The sequence below is a fragment of the Lingula anatina genome, chromosome 1 (genome assembly GCF_051362555.1).
Source record: "Lingula anatina isolate TDL-2025a chromosome 1, LinAna3.0, whole genome shotgun sequence".
In the NCBI taxonomy this organism is placed as follows: Eukaryota; Metazoa; Brachiopoda; class Lingulata; order Lingulida; family Lingulidae; genus Lingula; species Lingula anatina.
Genome location: NC_141767.1, coordinates 24,633,538 through 24,652,211, shown reverse-complemented (window position 1 = coordinate 24,652,211; position 18,674 = coordinate 24,633,538). Strand labels below are relative to the sequence as shown.

Sequence of the window (18,674 nt, the reverse complement as noted above, 5' to 3'; positions counted from 1 at the left end):
GTTTCTTTAAAAATATATATCTATGACTCTTATGACCATTAATTTTTTATGAACTCCTGGAAAGGTTATGCTTGTAGAGGATTTTAAGGATATTTTGTATGAGTGCATATTTATCATGTTACAAGAAATCTGTTTTATTTTTCATGAAAAAGTATTTTTCTTTCCAATATAAAATAAAATTATTTTACAAAAACTTAATCAAAATTTGTTTACAATATTCTTCTATCTTCTAGTATTAATAATGTATACTAAAAAACTAAATACATTTTAAATGTATATCTGTCAGCATATTAATGGAGAAAGTGTAAGCATTCTTAATCATTTCTAGGCAATGAAACATTAATCTCCACATCAGCCAATTATCATTCAAAATAACGGACAACACTTGTCAATGTGAGAACTAAAAATGATCCAGGAAATCTTTAATGAACTAGGTCAATGTTTCAAAAAATATCTCCAGTATCATGGTTCCTCCAAAATTATTGTAAGAGAGATTGGTCCTTTCAGAAAAATTAGTCCGGAGTGCAGATAAATTATATGACAAGTCTCCAAGTAAGACTCTATCCAGTTCCAAAGTGATCATTTATGGCATCTATGAGGTCAGCTTTGCGTTGACTGGCTGGTTTCAATTTTAAGTTTTCTACAAACTCTTTCAAGACTTTAACAGTCAGTTTTCCCAGCTGTAAAAGAGGTATAAAAATATTTATTAAAATAGTTTCAAAAAGACCCTATATGAAATATCTGAACTAATTCAAACTACTCCCATTCTCCTTGAATAAATCATGGTATTTTTTCAAAATAATCATTGTCCAACATCACCCTGTATCATTTTATTGATATCTTTGTTAATTTAACAATATCACCATCATTACCCTTCCAGCCTGAGCCTCTTTTTTCACATCAACAGCTTCTTCATTTGTCTTTTTGGCAGCTGGTCCCTGGGCAGCTCCTCCTGCCTACAATGCAATAATATTGATTTCAATTTTCAGAAGTCTTCACCATAATACATACCTAGAGTTACGAGTTATCTAACCATGATGACATATGCTTTATTTGCTTTTAGGGGTGGTTTTCTGTGGCAAATAATACACTGTTTACCTTTCTTTTCTTTCCTGCCTGATATCCCTCTGGATAAACCAGATCTTTAAACTGCCCAATTAATGCTCCAGCTCTCCTTTCTAGTCTCTGAACATCAGGCTCTAAAATAAAAATAACTCAATATATTATACCAATGTACCAATATCTATCTAGTATATGACAATCCAAATAGACAATAACACAAATACACTGATGCACACAACAGGACACTTGAGTGGCTACAGTATATTACCATCAAAGAAGTATCACTGAGGTCCTGCAATATGTGAAATTAAGAAGAAAATCCAACTTGCCTGTGTAATCAATTAATTCCTCTGCTTGGTCTCTGTCCAGAGCAAGGGCCTCCACATTACGGTAATGGTTCTGCAAAGCTGGATTCTCAAAACTATCACTTCTGAATGTAAACTGGAGCTTCTTTATTATTTCTTTGGCTTTATCTATCTGCTCTGTTTTAGCTGGAATGCACAGAAATATTTCTCTTCTATGCAGTTCAACAACTGACCATAAATGACATCTCTTAAACCAGATGGAAAATCAAAGGAAAATTTTAATATATTTTTAAGACTATGATTTAAATATATTTAAAATAATAAAATTATCTCAAAATAACTCCTGATCACAGAAAGTTTTAAGCATGCTGCATCTCAAAAAGATAATTTAAATTATGCATATGGAAAAAAATGAAAACTTCAACATACCTCTTGGCATGTTGTCATATTTCAGTTTTCTCATCTCATCTGCATATGGCAACGGGATCACATGGAACCCAGGAGGAGTGACCTGGACATTGTGGTCATCTAACTCTTCTTCCTAATAATTGAGGTATGCAAAACAACACAAACTTGTAGATGTAGAGTACAAAGTAGATCCTTACCCACATGCAACCAGACAGAGAGTCAGAGCTTGACATGTCATTGTTGTTAGAATACTTCAAATTTTACAGTCTACTGACAATTTGATGAGTGCATGAATATTAAAATATTTGAATATTTAAAAATATCACACCAACACATTATTGTAACTTTTAGTAATAACATGCAGATAGGCAGACTCCAAATATAGATCTGCTGCCCTGGGAGGCTGCTGCAATAGACAGATCAGCATGAAAGGCATGCCTGCTTTTGAAAGCAATTGGGCAACAAAGCAAGGGAAAAGACAAAGAAGACGTCCCAATTCCAGTAGTCAAGTAGACACAGGCTTTAAGAGACTGCACTGTGCTCAAAATCCTGAATAAGACTTATTATAGCCAAACTCCATACTATACCAGGGCACAAGGCCCAACTCAAAGCACAAAACCAAACCCATAGTCTCTCGCAAAATGACAGTTCCAAAGATAATGAACAATAACTGGAAAACAAGTGTTATCTTTTTTAAATTAAATTTTGTAATTAGTAATGGCTTTGAAAATCAGTTCAAGAAAATGATGTGAACTTACTTGGGGAAGCAGTGCCACAAATCTTGGTGGAGTGTTTCTCCTAGCTATGTATTTACATATGGCCATAACATCCTTCTCCAAGCACTTCTTTAAGAGAGCAGTGAACATGGTAGTGCTTCCTTGAACAGTCTGAAATACACAACTGCAACTAAAACTAAATGCAACACATGTTATAATTACCTCAACAGCCCTATCCCCACTACTGCTGTAAAAGATGGATAGCAAACAGATGTAATAAAAAAAAGTTGATGATCCAATAATGAATATGTGTGCATTACTTGAAGAAAAAACTGTACATATCCAAAGAATGAATTAAAATGTTTCTTCTATTGTATTTTTCTTACAGTTTCATCTGGATATAAAAACTGGGCTGGTTTGACATAATAGTATCTCTTTAAGAAGGATCGTGGTTTGAACCCCATCAAAGTGAACCCTGAAAATGAAGCAAAATTCACTATATATACACATATAATATTTTTCCATATTTTTCTATTATATTTTCATTTCAAGCATGTAACAATAGCGCACACAACAAATTGTTTGATTTCTTAACTGTCTTCTTTATTAATTCAGAAGTTGAGTAAACACACCAATAGCATCCTGTAGACATCAGAAAAAATTGATGACAGTTTTAATGCTCTAAGTTAATACATATTTTTGTAAATCACCAACCTGGATCTCCAAAATGTTTTATTTCTTTTATTTCTTCTGTTTCTAAAGCAATCTTCTTGCCACCAAACGTAACATACTTTTTAATGTCTTGGGGCATAAGCACTTCCCCAGTTTCCTACAAAAACAGTTAATTTGCTATTTACAGACACTATATATTCAAAAAAACATGGTTCACTCTGTTTCTGAAAGAATATGCCGTTCTTTCCATAAACGTTTCCTCATATTTGCCAATTTTAAGGAGCAACCTTGTAATTCCTTATTTTATATTAAAAAATACTAAAGAAGAACAGAGAAAAAATACACAGATGTGATAGCAACTAACTTACCTTGAGGATCAAATCTGTTACAGTCTTCACCTCTTCATTAGTCTTTTTATACAGCTTTACTCCATATGGTTTTGGACAAGCACGGACTAGGTTGTATCTAGTAAAACAGAAAATTTGATACATATTGCCTTGGTTTAATACTACTGATATTTGTTAGAATTCATCAGTTTTTATTTCTGTAAGCACCAGGTGGTTATATATTTATACTCACACTCCAACTGACATATTGAGGTCCTTTCCAAGGGACAGTGGAATTCTGGCTGTTGCTCTTTTCTTATGGTCTTTCGATCTCACCCTAGATAAAGTATGGAGAAAATGTATTTTAAAAAAGCAAAGTATTTTTATACAATCAAAGTGAAAATATTGATCATGTATGCTCAATATGCATATGTAATTCTTTATAAATTTATAACAGACTTAAATTGAACTGTATTTAAACTGAACAACTTAATTATTGTCAGGAGATCCATGTGTAAATGCAACATCACCAGACCTTGTCAACAATTCTTCAAACTTCTCTGCAGGGTCAGCAAGCACAGTGTTTTCATCATCATCAAAGTAGAGAATATCCTGGTTGGATAAAATAATTTAAGCTATAATTATTCTACTATATGCTTACCTCCCAAATACACTGTCATATAATAAAGTCCATGTGCAGAATGCTTACAAATGTGCAATCTTTGAATAAGCAACATTTCTTGAACTACATATGACTATATTAAATACTACGTATACAGGCCTTAAAAATTCATGGATAGGAAAACATGTAAATCAAGCTATTATATTTACCCTGTAAAACTTCCCTAGATCAAAACCTTCTGCAGGTTTCTGTATGTGCATCAATTCCAGTTCTATACCTGTTTCATGTAGATCAACAGCTTTGGCTTTAGCTTGGTTCTAAAAAATCAAAAATTAAACAACAAAATGCAGCAATGGCAATGGTACTAAGAGAGCTTAAATTTCATAAACAATCTTGTCAGTACTGTCGGTTTGAAATGAAAACACACGACACATTTTGAACATGGACCAGATTCACTCTTCTTATTTTAACACCCTTGAATCAAATATTATTAGATTCTCTTGAGATAGTACTCACTTTTAGGGAATTGTTATTTCTATGTGGATCATCATCGTTTGTGAAAAGCATCACCCGTTTGTAGTTTATCTTGTGAGGGCTAAGAAAAATAGAATGGAATAGGATAGAATGATCAGATTTCAATGCTTACTGGTGATATACTTTCTAGTAAAAAAATGCAATTCAAGGTGGCTTTTTTTTAAATGCTCAAACATCATGATATGGATTTTAAGATGCTATGATATTTGAGTTTTATCAACAAAAAAATTTTAAAAATATTTACAGAAGAAAAATGTACTAAAACTGTAACAACCCTTTCAACTTATACCTGTGTGAGAACATATTCTGACATGTCCATAAAGCATCTCCTAGTGAATAAGTGCTGCTGTGTCCATAGTTGGTATCAAAGTCATCATTACCCTCTTCGAGCAAAGCTTCCAGCTGGAGTACCGCAGGGGCACCAGGCTGCTCAAGAGGCTGACCAGTACATAAATGGAAAAAAAAAAACAATGCTAGTGCTGGGGAAGTAAAAACACTCTGTCACATTAGCCACTGGTACTAAGCCTACGGCCCAATAGGTGTTTGAACTGGTAGATTTTTTCAGAATGTGTGAATTTAGTGGTCCGACATGGCCATAAGATTTTTCTCTGAAAGTTTTGTAAAAAGAGATTTCAGTATGGTTTAATTTTTCTGAACTATAGCCATTACATGACATTCTAAATATTAAATGCAATAGGAGAAAATGTCCAGTATTATTGAAATTTTTGTTCAGACCATTGAATCCAGATTTGGACCAGTAGTTTTTAGGAAAGTGGCCAGTAAGCTGAAAGGTTTATGGCAAAGTGCACGTTTGGTATTTATTAGGAATTACTAATGCCAGTTACAATAAATATGGACAATTAAGCATACAATTATATAAATGCAAAATATGTCATTTGGATAATAAAATGAAATACAGTTCAGTGCAACTGTAACTTAATTAACAATTAATATACTGTTACATTGGCACATTCCATTTTACCTGGAGAACATACACATTCTTGAAATCCCCTGGATTCTTGTCCTTTTCCTAATAAAATAAAAAAGGTGTTTTAAGATTTTTTAAAAATGCATTCGACAAATCTTGCATGAAAATACTAAAATATTATAAAAATACTATATTACTGCTATAACATATATTAAAGCAAAAAAAAAAGTGGGGAAATAAAGACGTCAGCTTATCAATTTATAAAGTCTCATCAAAACTATAATGTATTACATAAAACAAAACAAAACAAAATTATTAGATGATAAAAGATCTTCTTTCTATGAACTAAATTTCACACATACCGTTCCATAAAATACTACTCCCAACAAGTCCCTGTCACTGCTGATGATCTTATTTTGAATGACATTCTTGGTACACTGTAACATAATAATGGAACCTTACATTAGATATCCATAACTAAATGTATTGGAAAATGTTCCTTGCACTCAAATCTCACTAAAAACACATACCAGCATTTTATTATGATCTACTATCTTGCGATTATGAAAAAATGTAATCCCCATTAAAATAACACCTAAATTGTAACTATACAACAATGCTACTGTGAATAGATTTGTAATAAGTTTTCATAATAAAACTGGTACTAAAATATTAAGAGTAAAACACTTACTTTAATGCAAAGTTCAAAAGGTGTTTCCTCGGAATCTCCATTTTGAAACATGGATTCTGCACAGTCAATCAAAAATATCAATCCATCTCTTCCTCCAAAGCCAGCCTAGACAGTTTAATATAATAAAGATTAAGGTAAGTATTATTTGTGCAAAAATACCATCTGTGACTTGTTAAAAAATGTCACAAGAACACTCTCAAACTGTCTTGTGCCAGTCTGCCTTTAATAACTGGTTATTAATTTATTCATTTTTTAATTCATTCATTCATCATTATCAATGTAGAATGCTCCTGCTTATAAAGTTTTTTATTGTTTAGTTCTTAAGGTTTAATATTAAATATTTTTCTTGACTTTATCTGAAAATGTTGTTTTTAACTGTATTTTCTCATACTTCAAATAATTGCAAACTGTATGTAAATGAATTGCACTTTATGTTTTTTGTGTTACGATAGGTTCACCATATTTTCAGTCATCAGTGTATGAAAGGTCTCTTAATAAAGAACAGTAACTGCATGTGCTGTAAAGTTCAAATCCCTGTGAGAGTGTCAACTTAATATAATATTCTCTTACCTGACCAAGGAACCCTTCTTCTTCATTGTCTTCATCATCATCATCACCAAACTGTGTCCCCCATGTGAAATCCATCTCTTAAAAAGTAGGATGTTAGCATGTGCAATAAAATAAAAGTCAGAAAATTTTGGTAAGCTGATGAGTTCTTTAGCTGTATTACAGTATATAACTTGTCAGTACCTTAATTGCCCGATACTCAAAAGTAATTATGCCATTGTATAAAACCAAAGCTGTCGACTTTATCGGATTATATGCATTACACATATACATGAATGTTTAGTATCATAGTCTCAATGAAATTACTGTACATTGTATGCCCTCCCCCACTCCCTCCATCCCCGCGAGTCATGTAATACAAAAGTGGATAACACTTTGAAATCATTTGTTTTACGAAGCTTTCCAGCTCTTTTATTTTCTTCTTACCTTACAAAATCACAATGAAGTTGTACTTCAAAACCAACAGGCAACGACAGCTACCTGGGGCACCGGCCAGTGCTTGAACAAACATGAAAGAGCAAAAGAGAGCATTGATGCAGAGTTAGTGCCTATTGGGATTGATTTTCGAATTTAGATTTTATTGTTCCCCCCATCATCTGTATCAAATTTTAAACTTTGCGTGCTGACATCACTTAGATATTATTATAATGGAATATATTTCACAATTCTGATATCAGTTTATCGAACAAAGAACTAAATAACTTTGAAATACATGAGAGAATAACTTTGGTAGAGAGCACAAATTTCCCGGGACGCATGCGCATTTCATTTTGTTCTGTGCATGAGAGGTTGTGTTGCTGAAGTTGTTGAAGGTGCCGAATTTGGCAACCACAGGTTCAGTCATGGCTTATAACTACGTCGTTACTGCGCACAAACCGACAGCGGTTAATGCATGTGTCACAGGTAACTATGAATGCGCTTAAAACAATGCCAAAACTGTGAAATGGCAGATCTTGTATAACCTGAGAGTTTGAATAGAAAAGAATAGAAGGTTAGTAATACTAATATAGTATTTAATTTCATACTAGTAAAAATGTGCTAAGTGTAGCACCTGGACTCACTGAGGCCAATAGTACTCTTTACAAATCAAATAAGTAAACAGATAATCTATCTGTAATACATTTGTTCTTTTCAATGCTTGCGTATTATGCTTTTTTTGTACTGATTTTTTTTTTTTTTTGAAAATCTTACTGTTTTTTTTTTTTTTTTGCTGCTGTTGTTGTTGTTTGTTTGTTTGTTTTTTTATATGAAAATAATAAGCATAAATTTAATTCAAGTAAATCCTGAAAAAATCTGGTTGAAAATAACAAAGTGATGAAACAGATCACTCTTGCTTGATTTATAAAGGTCACAGCGAAAGAAAAAAATAGTGAGGTGGTTCTATTCTAAATTTCATAAATTCCTCCTGCCTCATATCCATTATTCATTCCTTTTTGGCTGCCATTTCCCCTTCTCAGTTTGTTCACTTTGTTTTACTTCAAGTGTACCTCAGTATTTGGTAATTAACTGATTGAAATAGAGCATTTAAATTTAAAGATACACAAAGTATACTGGCAATAGGAACTACCAATGCATTTACAAAGTAACCAGGTTTATATGCTCTTTTTTGTATTTTAGGAAACTTCACCAACCCAGATGACTTGAACCTAATAATAGCAAGGAATACACGCTTAGAGATCTATGTTGTCACGCCGGAGGGACTAAGACCAGTCAAAGAAATTGGCATCTATGGCAGGGTGGCTGTTATGGAACTGTTCAGACCACCGGTACGGTTTGATTGATTTAGAATGGGCTGATCCTTGGGGGTTGCAGGATAATTATGTAAATGACTTAAGTTTTTTGAGACAGGATTATAATGTATGCAGTTTTGCTTCTTATTCATTTCATTCCAGTTGTCATTTGTTAGCCCTCTTATCGAAGCTAGCACCCTAAATAATGGAGAAATAAATACCTACAAAATTTGATGACTGGAAAGGATTTTGTATTGAAATATGCTGAAATTTTAGTGTACGGTAAAGCAGTTCATGCACATTTTCTGTAAAGAAACTATAGTGTGTATTCATGCTTATGTAAGTAAAAGATCTCCATTTATTTCAGGGTGAAAGTAAAGATGTGATGTTTTTACTGACCTCCAGATATAATGCTATGATACTGGAATGCCAACAGGAAGGAGAGCATATTGAAATCATCACCAGAGCACATGGAAATGTTCAAGTTAGTTTACTGTGAACAGCCATATAATACATTATACTACAATATTGAAATGTGTGGTTTTATTTTTTGGAACTAGTTAGCAAATTATGAATTTTTTGGAGAGAATTAGTAAAGTTAATAATTGAAATCGTTTTACTCTGGCATACATCTGTAATGGCATTTGTCAAAAATGTAGAAAGGGGTTGATATTTTAAGTTGAACTCACGCATTTAAACAAAGCCTTTTAATAACTTGTTTATTGCCATTTAGTTTAATCCACTGGAATTGTTTTTACAGGACAGAATAGGACGTCCCTCTGAAACTGGCATCATTGGTATAATAGATCCTCTCTGCCGTGTGATAGGACTTCGACTTTATGATGGGTTATTTAAAGTCATACCACTGGACAGAGAGAACAAAGAATTAAAGGCATTCAATATAAGGTATAGGGCCTTTTTCCATGGTGTCTCACCTGATGAAAATCTTTAAAGCAGTCTGCAACAGTTCAAGTCATTTGGCTTTGGTTTATTTTTTTAGGAAAAATGTAATTTGTATAAATTTTTGTTGTTTTAGTTTTGTCTCATATTTTTAATAATGTTTCAAATACAAAATTCAGAGTGATAGTATTTGATATGTAGCAAGTAAAGGAAAGGTTGAAATGGCCTTTTTCCTATCCTTTATTCCTGTTGTTGTATTTTATTTAAAATGTGTCATTTTCCACTGCAGATTAGAAGAGCTGTATGTGATAGATGTCCAGTTTTTATTTGGTTGTCAAGTTCCAACCATTATTTTGGTTCACCAGGTATGTGTGTTCACAGAGAGATAATTGTTTGAGTTGTTGATGATAAATACGTAATTTGTGCCCTGTGAAACTTGCCTGAAAATGTGTTTGATTTATTTTTCATAACAAAGTAGAAACAAAAGGTCATCTGTGCTCTAAGTAGCTATAGATCAGTTAAAAATTACTCTTAGTAACTTTTAAATTTTTTGTTATTTGTTGTAGGACCCACATGGAAGACATGTCAAAACATACGAAATTTCTTTGCGGGATAAAGAGTTCCAAAAGGGTCCATGGAAACAAGACAATGTGGAAACTGAGGCCTCCATGGTGATAGCAGGTACAATTCTCTACTTGTTTTATCAGTTTAATAGCTGTGGTGCAGTCTACTGACCTATCATAGTGGGGTTTGGTTTGCCTCTATTTAAAGCTGTGAATATTTCAATTGCTGAATATTATAATAGACAGTGATGTTGTAAAATCGCCAAATATTTTATGAACTCCAGTTGCAGTGATTTGTCTCTCTGTTTGCATGCAATGGCATGCTGCCCCGTTACCCTGTCACTGTATACCCTTTCAGTTCCAGAACCATTTGGAGGAGCTCTAATAATAGGACAGGAGTCCATCACATACCACAAAGGAGAAAATTACTTGGCCATTGCACCACCCATGATAAAAGTGAGATAATGTTTTTACATGTTTATTGAAAATTTCATTAAAATAGCAAAATGATAATTTTCCCAACTCAGGTACAGAATTGTTTATTATTTTTTAAATGGTGTGTAGCCAAATGCCAACAAGTTAATCTGTTTGCCACTTTGTTAAGTCCTGGAGCTTTTTTTCACTGGCACTGATAAGTCAAAATCCAATTTTGTTTGTTGATGATGTTTTATATAAGCTAATATAAAATGTTCATGAGATAAAATATATCACGAAAAAAGAGGCTCACTTTGAAGAGTCTCGGAGCTTATTTTTTCACTGGCACTGATACCTCAAAATCTAATTATGTTTGTTGATGACGCTTTATATAAGCTAATAAAACTACTCGTGAGATGAAATATGCCACAAAAAAGGAATCGTGAAAACTGTGCTCAAGCTCACTAACCAAAACTTTCCTTGTAACTGTTTCAGCAAAGTACTATAACCTGCTATGGTAAGGTGGATTCTAATGGATCTCGCTATCTCCTGGGGGACATGCAGGGCAGGCTCTTCATGCTTCTTTTGGATAAAGAAGAAAAGATGGACGGCACCATGACAGTTAAAGATTTGAAAGTGGAACATCTAGGGGAAACCACTATTGCTGAATGTATTACATATTTGGACAACGGTGTGGTTTATGTAGGTTCCAGACTGGGAGACTCACAACTGGTGAAAGTAAGTGCATTGTAACAAGTGCTGTAAAACTTGATCATTGTTTGATTACTTGTTTATTATCCATCACTGTTCTGACATTAAATATATAGTTAGAAAAAGGCACTTGGAATGTAAGATGATGTTGGGGAACCATTTAACCAATGTTTGTTTTTTAAAAGATGTTAGTTAATTTTTCCATGTTTCTTCCTTGTAGCTGAATGTTGAAGCAGATGACGCGGGCTCCTATGTTCAGACAATGGAAACCTTCACTAACCTTGGTCCTATTGTAGACATGTGTGTAGTTGATCTGGAGAGACAGGGACAAGGACAGGTAACATCAGGGAACTCAACACTGTCATTTGTTATTAATCTGTATTTGTTGTAAGAAAAATTTGTAACGTGGTCTCTTATTTAGAAAGAATGATATTTTTAATGAATTAACAAATTTAAGGGAAATATTCTTAGTATTGATTGACAAAATATTTGGACATCATGTTATTTTGTTGAAATGCAGATGGCTAAAACAGCTTTTGTGTCTTTTAGCTTGTGACGTGTTCAGGTGCCTTCAAAGAAGGCTCTCTGCGTATAATAAGAAATGGTATTGGGATACATGAGCATGCCAGTATAGACCTGCCTGGGATTAAAGGTAAGAAATAGGTTGAACAAAGAATTCACTTGGTATTGAAACTATTTAGTTCATAAAATGAAACTTTTTTTACAGTTATTCCATGTACAGAGCAATAGCAAGAGCTTTAAACATGCCATATAAACTGTGATTCATATGTAATCAGGCACATCTAAAGCACATCTTTATCAGGTGTTTGAAATGGAAAGTTCTGCATGGTTGATAGTATGCAATACAAATGTTAATTGTAAGCTTTAACCTTTCAGGTATTTGGCCTTTGAGAGTGGGGTCCACAGACTATGACAATATGCTGGTCTTGTCATTTGTTGGCCAAACAAGGTAAATCCCAGACAAATTTTCAATTGTCATATCATTTACTTTGTTATTTTAATAAACGATATAAAGTGCTTCTTTTGAATCAGTAAAACTTGTGTTACACTTATTGAATTATATAACATCTGTACTACAGAGTTCTCATGTTAAGTGGAGAGGAAGTAGAAGAAACAGAAATTCCTGGATTTGATGGAAACCAGCAGACATACCATTGTGGAAATATTACTGGAAATCAAATTGTACAGGTAAATTTCTTAGAAATTATCTGATCATTTTCTTAATATATATATTTACAGTGCTAGTTACAAAGGCAATTTAGAGCTACCAAGATGGGATTCTTATTTTTTGGAGAAGAATTTTAGACAAAAAAAAAAAATGCAAGTGATTATCAGTGTGTTACTCATCAACTATAGCATGTAAGGAAGAAAAATACTGTAAGGTTATTCTTTACTTATAGATTACTTCATCATCAATTCGACTTGTGGGTTGTTCAACCAAAACATTAGTGTCAGAGTGGAAGCCACCTTCTGGCAGGAATATCAGTGTTACAAGCTGCAACAAATCGCAGATTGTTTGTGCTGCAGGAAGTGAAATTTATTATGTGGAAATTGGAAAAGGCCAGTTAAATCAAATCAGGTAAGTCTTTTGAATTTTCAGTGACTACAGAGTATTAGGAATTTGGTAGTTCTATTAAGTTTGATACTTTTATCAGTGACCATTTTTTTTCCATTCTTGTTATTAATTGAATATGAATTGAATATGTTTATTGGTGAAGAACTGCTGTGTATACAGAAGCATTTAATGGTTTGGGCAATATGTTTACAGTGATACCAAAATGGATCATGAGGTTGCCTGTTTGGATATTACTCCTCTGACAGAGGGCTCAGATAAAGCTGAGATCTGTGCAGTGGGACTGTGGACAGACATCTCAGCCCGCATTCTCAAGTTACCAAATTTTGACAGCATGCACGTTGAAATGCTGGGAGGAGGTAAGTTTTTTGCCTTTCTGAGATCACTTGAAATTTTTGTTCCCTGGGCTTCATATCTGTTGTTATCTGAATTTTCAACATACTGTTTTATAAAACATGTCTCCACCATATTCTTATATTAGAGTATTGTTAGTTTTGAGGTGAAATTTTTGAAGGGCATGGGTAGTAGGCCTGCTTACTATGTGACTCAGTTGTACAAGGGAGGTTGGTAACTAGGTAATCAAACTTGTTTTCCATTTAATGCAGACATGTTCTTTATGATAATAAATTTGTCTGACTGTCATTATTTTGTATGCCTTTCCAGAAATTATTCCACGTTCTATCCTCATGACTCCGTTTGAAGGCATCCACTATCTCCTGGTTGCATTAGGAGATGGATCTCTCTTTTACTTTAACATGGATGTCAAAACAGGTAAATTTGCTTTAATTTCTATTTTTGAAAATTCACTTAGAAAACAAAAAAGGAATTTTAGACTACTTTTATTGCACTTTTGAAAATATGTACAGTGAGTAAGTCAAACAAAGCATTTTGTTGGAAGATTTGTGATAATTAGACATCCATTTTTAGTTAACTACTTATTATTATATTTATTTATTTATTTATTTATTTATTTATTTTATTTTATTTTATTTTATTTTATTTTATTTTTTTACTACTTTTGGACTCAGTTTGTTAGCTTTGAATTTTTCAAAATAAATATTAAGAGACATTCTTCATCCAGGATACCTCAGAGACAAAAAGAAGGTGACTCTGGGTACTCAGCCAACAATGTTGAAAACATTCAAGTCCCTGTCCACTACCAATGTATTTGCCTGCTCTGACAGGCCCACAGTGATCTATTCTAGTAATCACAAGCTTGTCTTCTCAAATGTTAACCTCAAAGAGGTCAATCACATGTGCCCATTGAACTCTGAAGGCTATCCTGACAGGTAATTTTTTTTCTTAATGGCTGAATGTCGAACTTTCAGTATTGGTTAAATTGAGGGCCATTAAATAATTTGATGTTGTATGCTCAGTAATAATTATGATTTAAGCAAAGAGTTGTAAAAACTTTTTCGATGGTACATTTTCAAGATTAAGAACTTTTTTCCTATTTTCCAGTCTTGCTCTTGCAAACAACAGCACCCTGACAATAGGAACAATAGATGAGATTCAGAAACTTCATATCAGAACTGTGCCATTAGGAGAATCCCCAAGGTGAGGGAATTCATTTTTTATTGTCTCAAAGATAAAGTTTTTAAAAATGTAGTGGCATTCATCAGATCATAGAAAGGCAAAAGTTTGAGAGCTTCATATTCTAGAGGTTCTCATTTAAAAAAACTATATGCATTTAAAGCAACTTATTCCTTTAAATGACAAGTCCATTCAATTTGAAAAAAATAGAACTATTATAAAAGAGTTCTTTAAAACACTCTAGGAGGATAGCCTATCAAGAAGCCACACAAACATTTGGCGTGATCTCAATGCGTATGGACATCCAGGATTCTGGTGGTATCACTCCATCTCGGCACAGTGCCAGTCTCCAGGCCCAGACTGTGTCCAGCAGCTCCAACAGCAAGGTCCTGTCCAGTACCAGGAAGGAGAGTAGTTATGGAGATGAAGTAGAAGTGCATTCACTGCTGATTTTAGATCAGCACACTTTTGAAGGTAAAATATAGGGGTTGGCTTTATATTCATCAAAATAAGAATTACTTAGTATTGGCATGAGTTATATTTCGCCTTTATTGTCTGTCAGTTATTACAGCTGCTGTTTCGGTTAAATCTAGCAAAGAGGTGACCTAAACCAAAGTCAGTAATTATATATTGGACACTTAACTGCCTTAAATATTTCATTGATAAAATTGTCATAAACACAAAATTAACACAAAAAACCTGTATGCCTTTTCTAATTACAACAACTAATAACCTGAGTTACTGTTCAAACTCCAGTTCTCCACTCTCACCAGTTCATGAACAACGAGTTTGCAGTAAGTCTGATCTCTGCCAAACTGGGAGATGATGGCAATGTGTACTATATAGCAGGGACAGCAGTGGTGTTCCCTGATGATGCTGAACCAAAGCAAGGACGGATTGTTATCTTCCACTGGCACGATGGTAGGGGGATGTTTTGTTTACAGTACCTGAAAAACTCTACAGTTCTGTTTGGTACAGATGCTGAAGAGCAGCACTGGCTGACGTATTCCTTTACAGATTAATGAATTTTGTAAATGTGGAAATCTGGTAAAGTCATGAGGAGAATGTTTGACAAGTCACATTAGCAGAACCACACCAAAGCAAATGATAATTACAAAAGTGCAATGCTGCTTCAATTATTGATAATCATGAGTTCAATATTGGATACTCTCAGTACTTACAAGTCAGTTTCTTAACTACAGAACTTTATTTGCCATGTGACAATTGTGGTCCTGAAGGAAGACGAACATAATTTTTAGGCTTACATTATGTCTCACTATTCTACAGGCAAATTAACTCAGATAGCAGAAAAGGAGATCAAAGGAGCAGCATACACACTGGCAGAGTTTAATGGAAAGATTCTGGCTAGCATCAACAGCACAGTGAGTTCAGGAATTTACTTTCATAATTTGGTCTTGAAAGGAAATACGATTGTAGATAAACTATTAAGTTTTCAGAATTTTGTTTGTTGTAGATTACCAATGAAATGAAATAAAGATGGGTGGCTCTTTTGAGAATAAATAATTGGCTAATTTGTCATTTTAAGTGCAGATATTTTTATATATGTGTATAATTGTTTTTGTCTGGTACATACTGTCACTGTTGATTACAGGTCCGTTTATTTGAGTGGACTAATGACAAGGAATTGAGACTGGAGTGTAGTAGTTTTAACAACATAATTGCTCTTTACTTGAAAACAAAAGGAGACTTTATTCTAGTTGGAGACTTGATGAGGTCCATTACTCTGCTCCTGTACAAGCAAACAGAGGGTACATTTGAAGAGGTATGTGATGCATAAAAATATATGTAATATGTGAATATAAAGGGAAACAATTAATATTTATAGAATATCATGTATAAACAGATCTAATGCCAAATGAAAAAAATCTGTGAGATTTTATTGGTAAAGTTGTTTTAATAATTCATGTTGAGTTATTAAATTTTGGTACATTACATGCATGTGCATCAATAAAGAAATTGAATATTTTCTGTTTCAGATTGCAAGGGACTTTAATCCAAACTGGATGTCAGCCATAGAAATTTTGGATGATGACACTTTTCTTGGTGCTGAGAATTCTTTTAATTTGTTCACATGCCAAAAAGATAGGTGAGAGTTGTTACTTTTAAGGATACAGAAAATATTTTTTTGTACTATTTTAGCTGGCAGATTACAATGGTTGATGAAAACAATATACAGAAAGTACGTGCCAAATTATGTTTTCCCTGAATTAAAATAAAGACTTGCGTTTCAGTAATATACTGGAATTAAAGGATATTTTTGATTGTGTTTTAGTGTTGTTTTATGTGCATTTCAGTGCGGCAACCACAGATGAGGAAAGACAGCATTTACAGGAAGTTGGATTATTCCACTTGGGAGAATTTGTAAATGTCTTCAGGCATGGTATGTAAAATGTACTTATATTCTGGGATTGTCAGTTATTTTGAATTTTAAATGTCTGCCAATTAATCTTTAGATAAAGATTTAGACAAATGATTACTATTTATTTATTTATTACACGTTATTTAGATAATGAAAGGAAAATTGTTGAAAGCCTTGTTTGCCATTTTGAAGTAAACAGTAATGGTAATACTGGCAAGTGTAATTAAATAGATGCATTATGTCATTGCAGGTTCTCTGGTGATGCAGCACCCAGGGGAGACAACCACACCAATCCAGGGGTCTGTTCTCTATGGGACAGTCAATGGAGCTATTGGTAGGTTGTTCTTGTTCTTAAAAAAGACAGAGAAAGTTCACTGTAAAAATAAAGTTGAAAAAACATTAATATTTGAGTTTATGGTTGTTTATTTGTGTATTCCAATTTGAATACTTTTTAGGTTTGGTCACCCAGCTGCCCCAAGACTTCTACAACTTTATGTTGGACATCCAAACAAGATTGAGCAAAGTGATAAAAAGTGTTGGAAAGATTGACCATTCCTTATATCCTTTACTTAAGTTAAGAACTGCTTGAAGTAAAATGGATTGATAAAATATTTTCAAACCATCATAGGAAGTCGTGGGAAGTGATTTTGTATTTTTGTCTGGAGGGATGATTTTGTTTGATATCCCATAGGCTGCTGTTATGTAACGGCACTCAGGTCATACTTACCAGTAAATTAGTTAATATATGAAGTTGTCCTGGTTTTAACAAGAAATGCATTATGCCATATTGGGATTAGTGGATTTAGAATATGCCTGTATTGAGCATGGGCCTGCGCCATAAATTTGAAAATATTTGACTCCTTAACTGCACTCCACCTGGCGATCATTTTACACAGAGAGAAAGACGGAACCAAGTACGGGATTCATAGATGGTGATTTGCTGGAGAGTTTCCTAGATCTCAGCAGGGACAAGATGCAAGAGGTGGTCACAGGAATGCAGGTACACACAACAGTACAGTGGGGTGTAGAATTTAGTGGGTGCATTGTGTTCCAAATTGAATGCAAGCTACTTCTGGACATGCCTCTTTATCTGGATCAGTATTGTTAAGAACTTGTAATAGGTAGTCAATGATTTTATTAATGCATTTATTACCTACTTTCTTTTACTGTTTATTTCTTTTTTTAATTAAAAGAAAACTGCATAAGGCAAAACAGAAATGATGACAGTGCATACGAAAATTGAGTATTTCTTTCTTTATAGATTGATGATGGTAGTGGCATGAAAAGAGAGGCAACTGTAGATGACTTGGTGAAGACCATTGAAGAATTGACAAGGATTCATTAGTTTCAGCTTTCCAATACACTGAATATAGTTGCTTCTTTAGTGAGGATGGAATGCCCATCATTTTCTAGAATCCTGATAACCCTGGGAAGTGTCAATGAAATGCCAACTTTATTTGGAAAATTTCGCAGAATGCCAATCTAGTTGTTGGTTGAAAATTTCAAGATGTAAATTCTTTTCAGTTCACGGTGGATTTGAGATTTGCAGTTGTCAGAGCAAGAGATTGACCAAAATAGCATTTGTAACTACAGAACATTGTCCCAACAAGTTGCATTGTTGCACATGAAGATCTAACTGCACACAAGTTCTGGACAACCAACAATTCTATTTTATCCGTTATAACAATCCTTGAACCCTATAGTGTGTAGTTTGCTGCTCTGAAGATAAATGCAAACCATGAGAAATGTGTATATAGTGCCAGGTAGATTAAAGGACAATTACTTGTCAGGTTTTGCAGAACATTTTCAGTGTAAATGAAAATGAAGAAATACTGTTAAATCCAAAATCTTCAATACAGTGAAATTAAGGGAGCCTTATTGAAACAATTGTTGCTTATTGTAAGTTTTCAAAATTGAATTATGTACAAAAACATATTGGCTTCCCCATGTTCTACAAAGAATATTAAATAAAGATTTGAGCAATTAAGAATATTTTTTACTCTGAATCCAAATGGCAG

General features: G+C 33.6%; 2 protein-coding genes across 3 annotated transcripts; one reads left to right on the top strand and one right to left on the bottom strand.

Moving 5' to 3' along the window:
* Nucleotides 1-109: 109 nt before the first annotated feature.
* LOC106164611 (DNA repair protein Ku70) lies at nt 110-7,416 on the bottom strand. Its single transcript, XM_024076205.2, has 19 exons — nt 7,258-7,416; nt 6,835-6,911; nt 6,265-6,369; nt 5,936-6,010; nt 5,628-5,675; nt 4,935-5,083; nt 4,628-4,706; nt 4,321-4,428; nt 4,025-4,101; nt 3,743-3,826; nt 3,532-3,628; nt 3,206-3,320; nt 2,878-2,966; nt 2,534-2,662; nt 1,797-1,908; nt 1,392-1,553; nt 1,099-1,199; nt 873-956; nt 110-680 (listed from the first exon to the last, which is right to left on the bottom strand). The coding sequence occupies exons 2-19, from the start codon at nt 6,907-6,909 to the stop codon at nt 561-563; spliced, it is 1,809 nt and encodes a 602-aa protein (XP_023931973.2). The 5' UTR covers nt 6,910-6,911; nt 7,258-7,416; the 3' UTR covers nt 110-560.
* Nucleotides 7,417-7,559: 143 nt separating this feature from the next.
* On the top strand, nt 7,560-18,646 carry LOC106164639 (DNA damage-binding protein 1). 2 transcript variants are annotated; one of them, XM_013542614.2, is made up of 27 exons: nt 7,560-7,734; nt 8,449-8,597; nt 8,929-9,045; nt 9,322-9,467; nt 9,751-9,826; nt 10,028-10,142; nt 10,389-10,480; nt 10,934-11,176; nt 11,370-11,486; nt 11,699-11,801; nt 12,047-12,119; nt 12,250-12,358; nt 12,571-12,749; nt 12,939-13,102; nt 13,407-13,514; nt 13,825-14,032; nt 14,205-14,300; nt 14,521-14,750; nt 15,033-15,197; nt 15,564-15,658; nt 15,889-16,059; nt 16,274-16,383; nt 16,592-16,677; nt 16,907-16,990; nt 17,112-17,214; nt 17,533-17,656; nt 17,918-18,646. In XM_013542614.2, the coding sequence occupies exons 1-27, from the start codon at nt 7,674-7,676 to the stop codon at nt 17,999-18,001; spliced, it is 3,408 nt and encodes a 1,135-aa protein (XP_013398068.1). In that variant the 5' UTR covers nt 7,560-7,673; the 3' UTR covers nt 18,002-18,646. The 2 variants fall into 2 exon arrangements, with proteins under 2 accessions (XP_013398068.1, XP_013398067.1); XM_013542613.2 differs by having other exon boundaries at nt 10,383-10,480.
* The last annotated feature ends 28 nt before the right edge of the window (nt 18,647-18,674 follow it).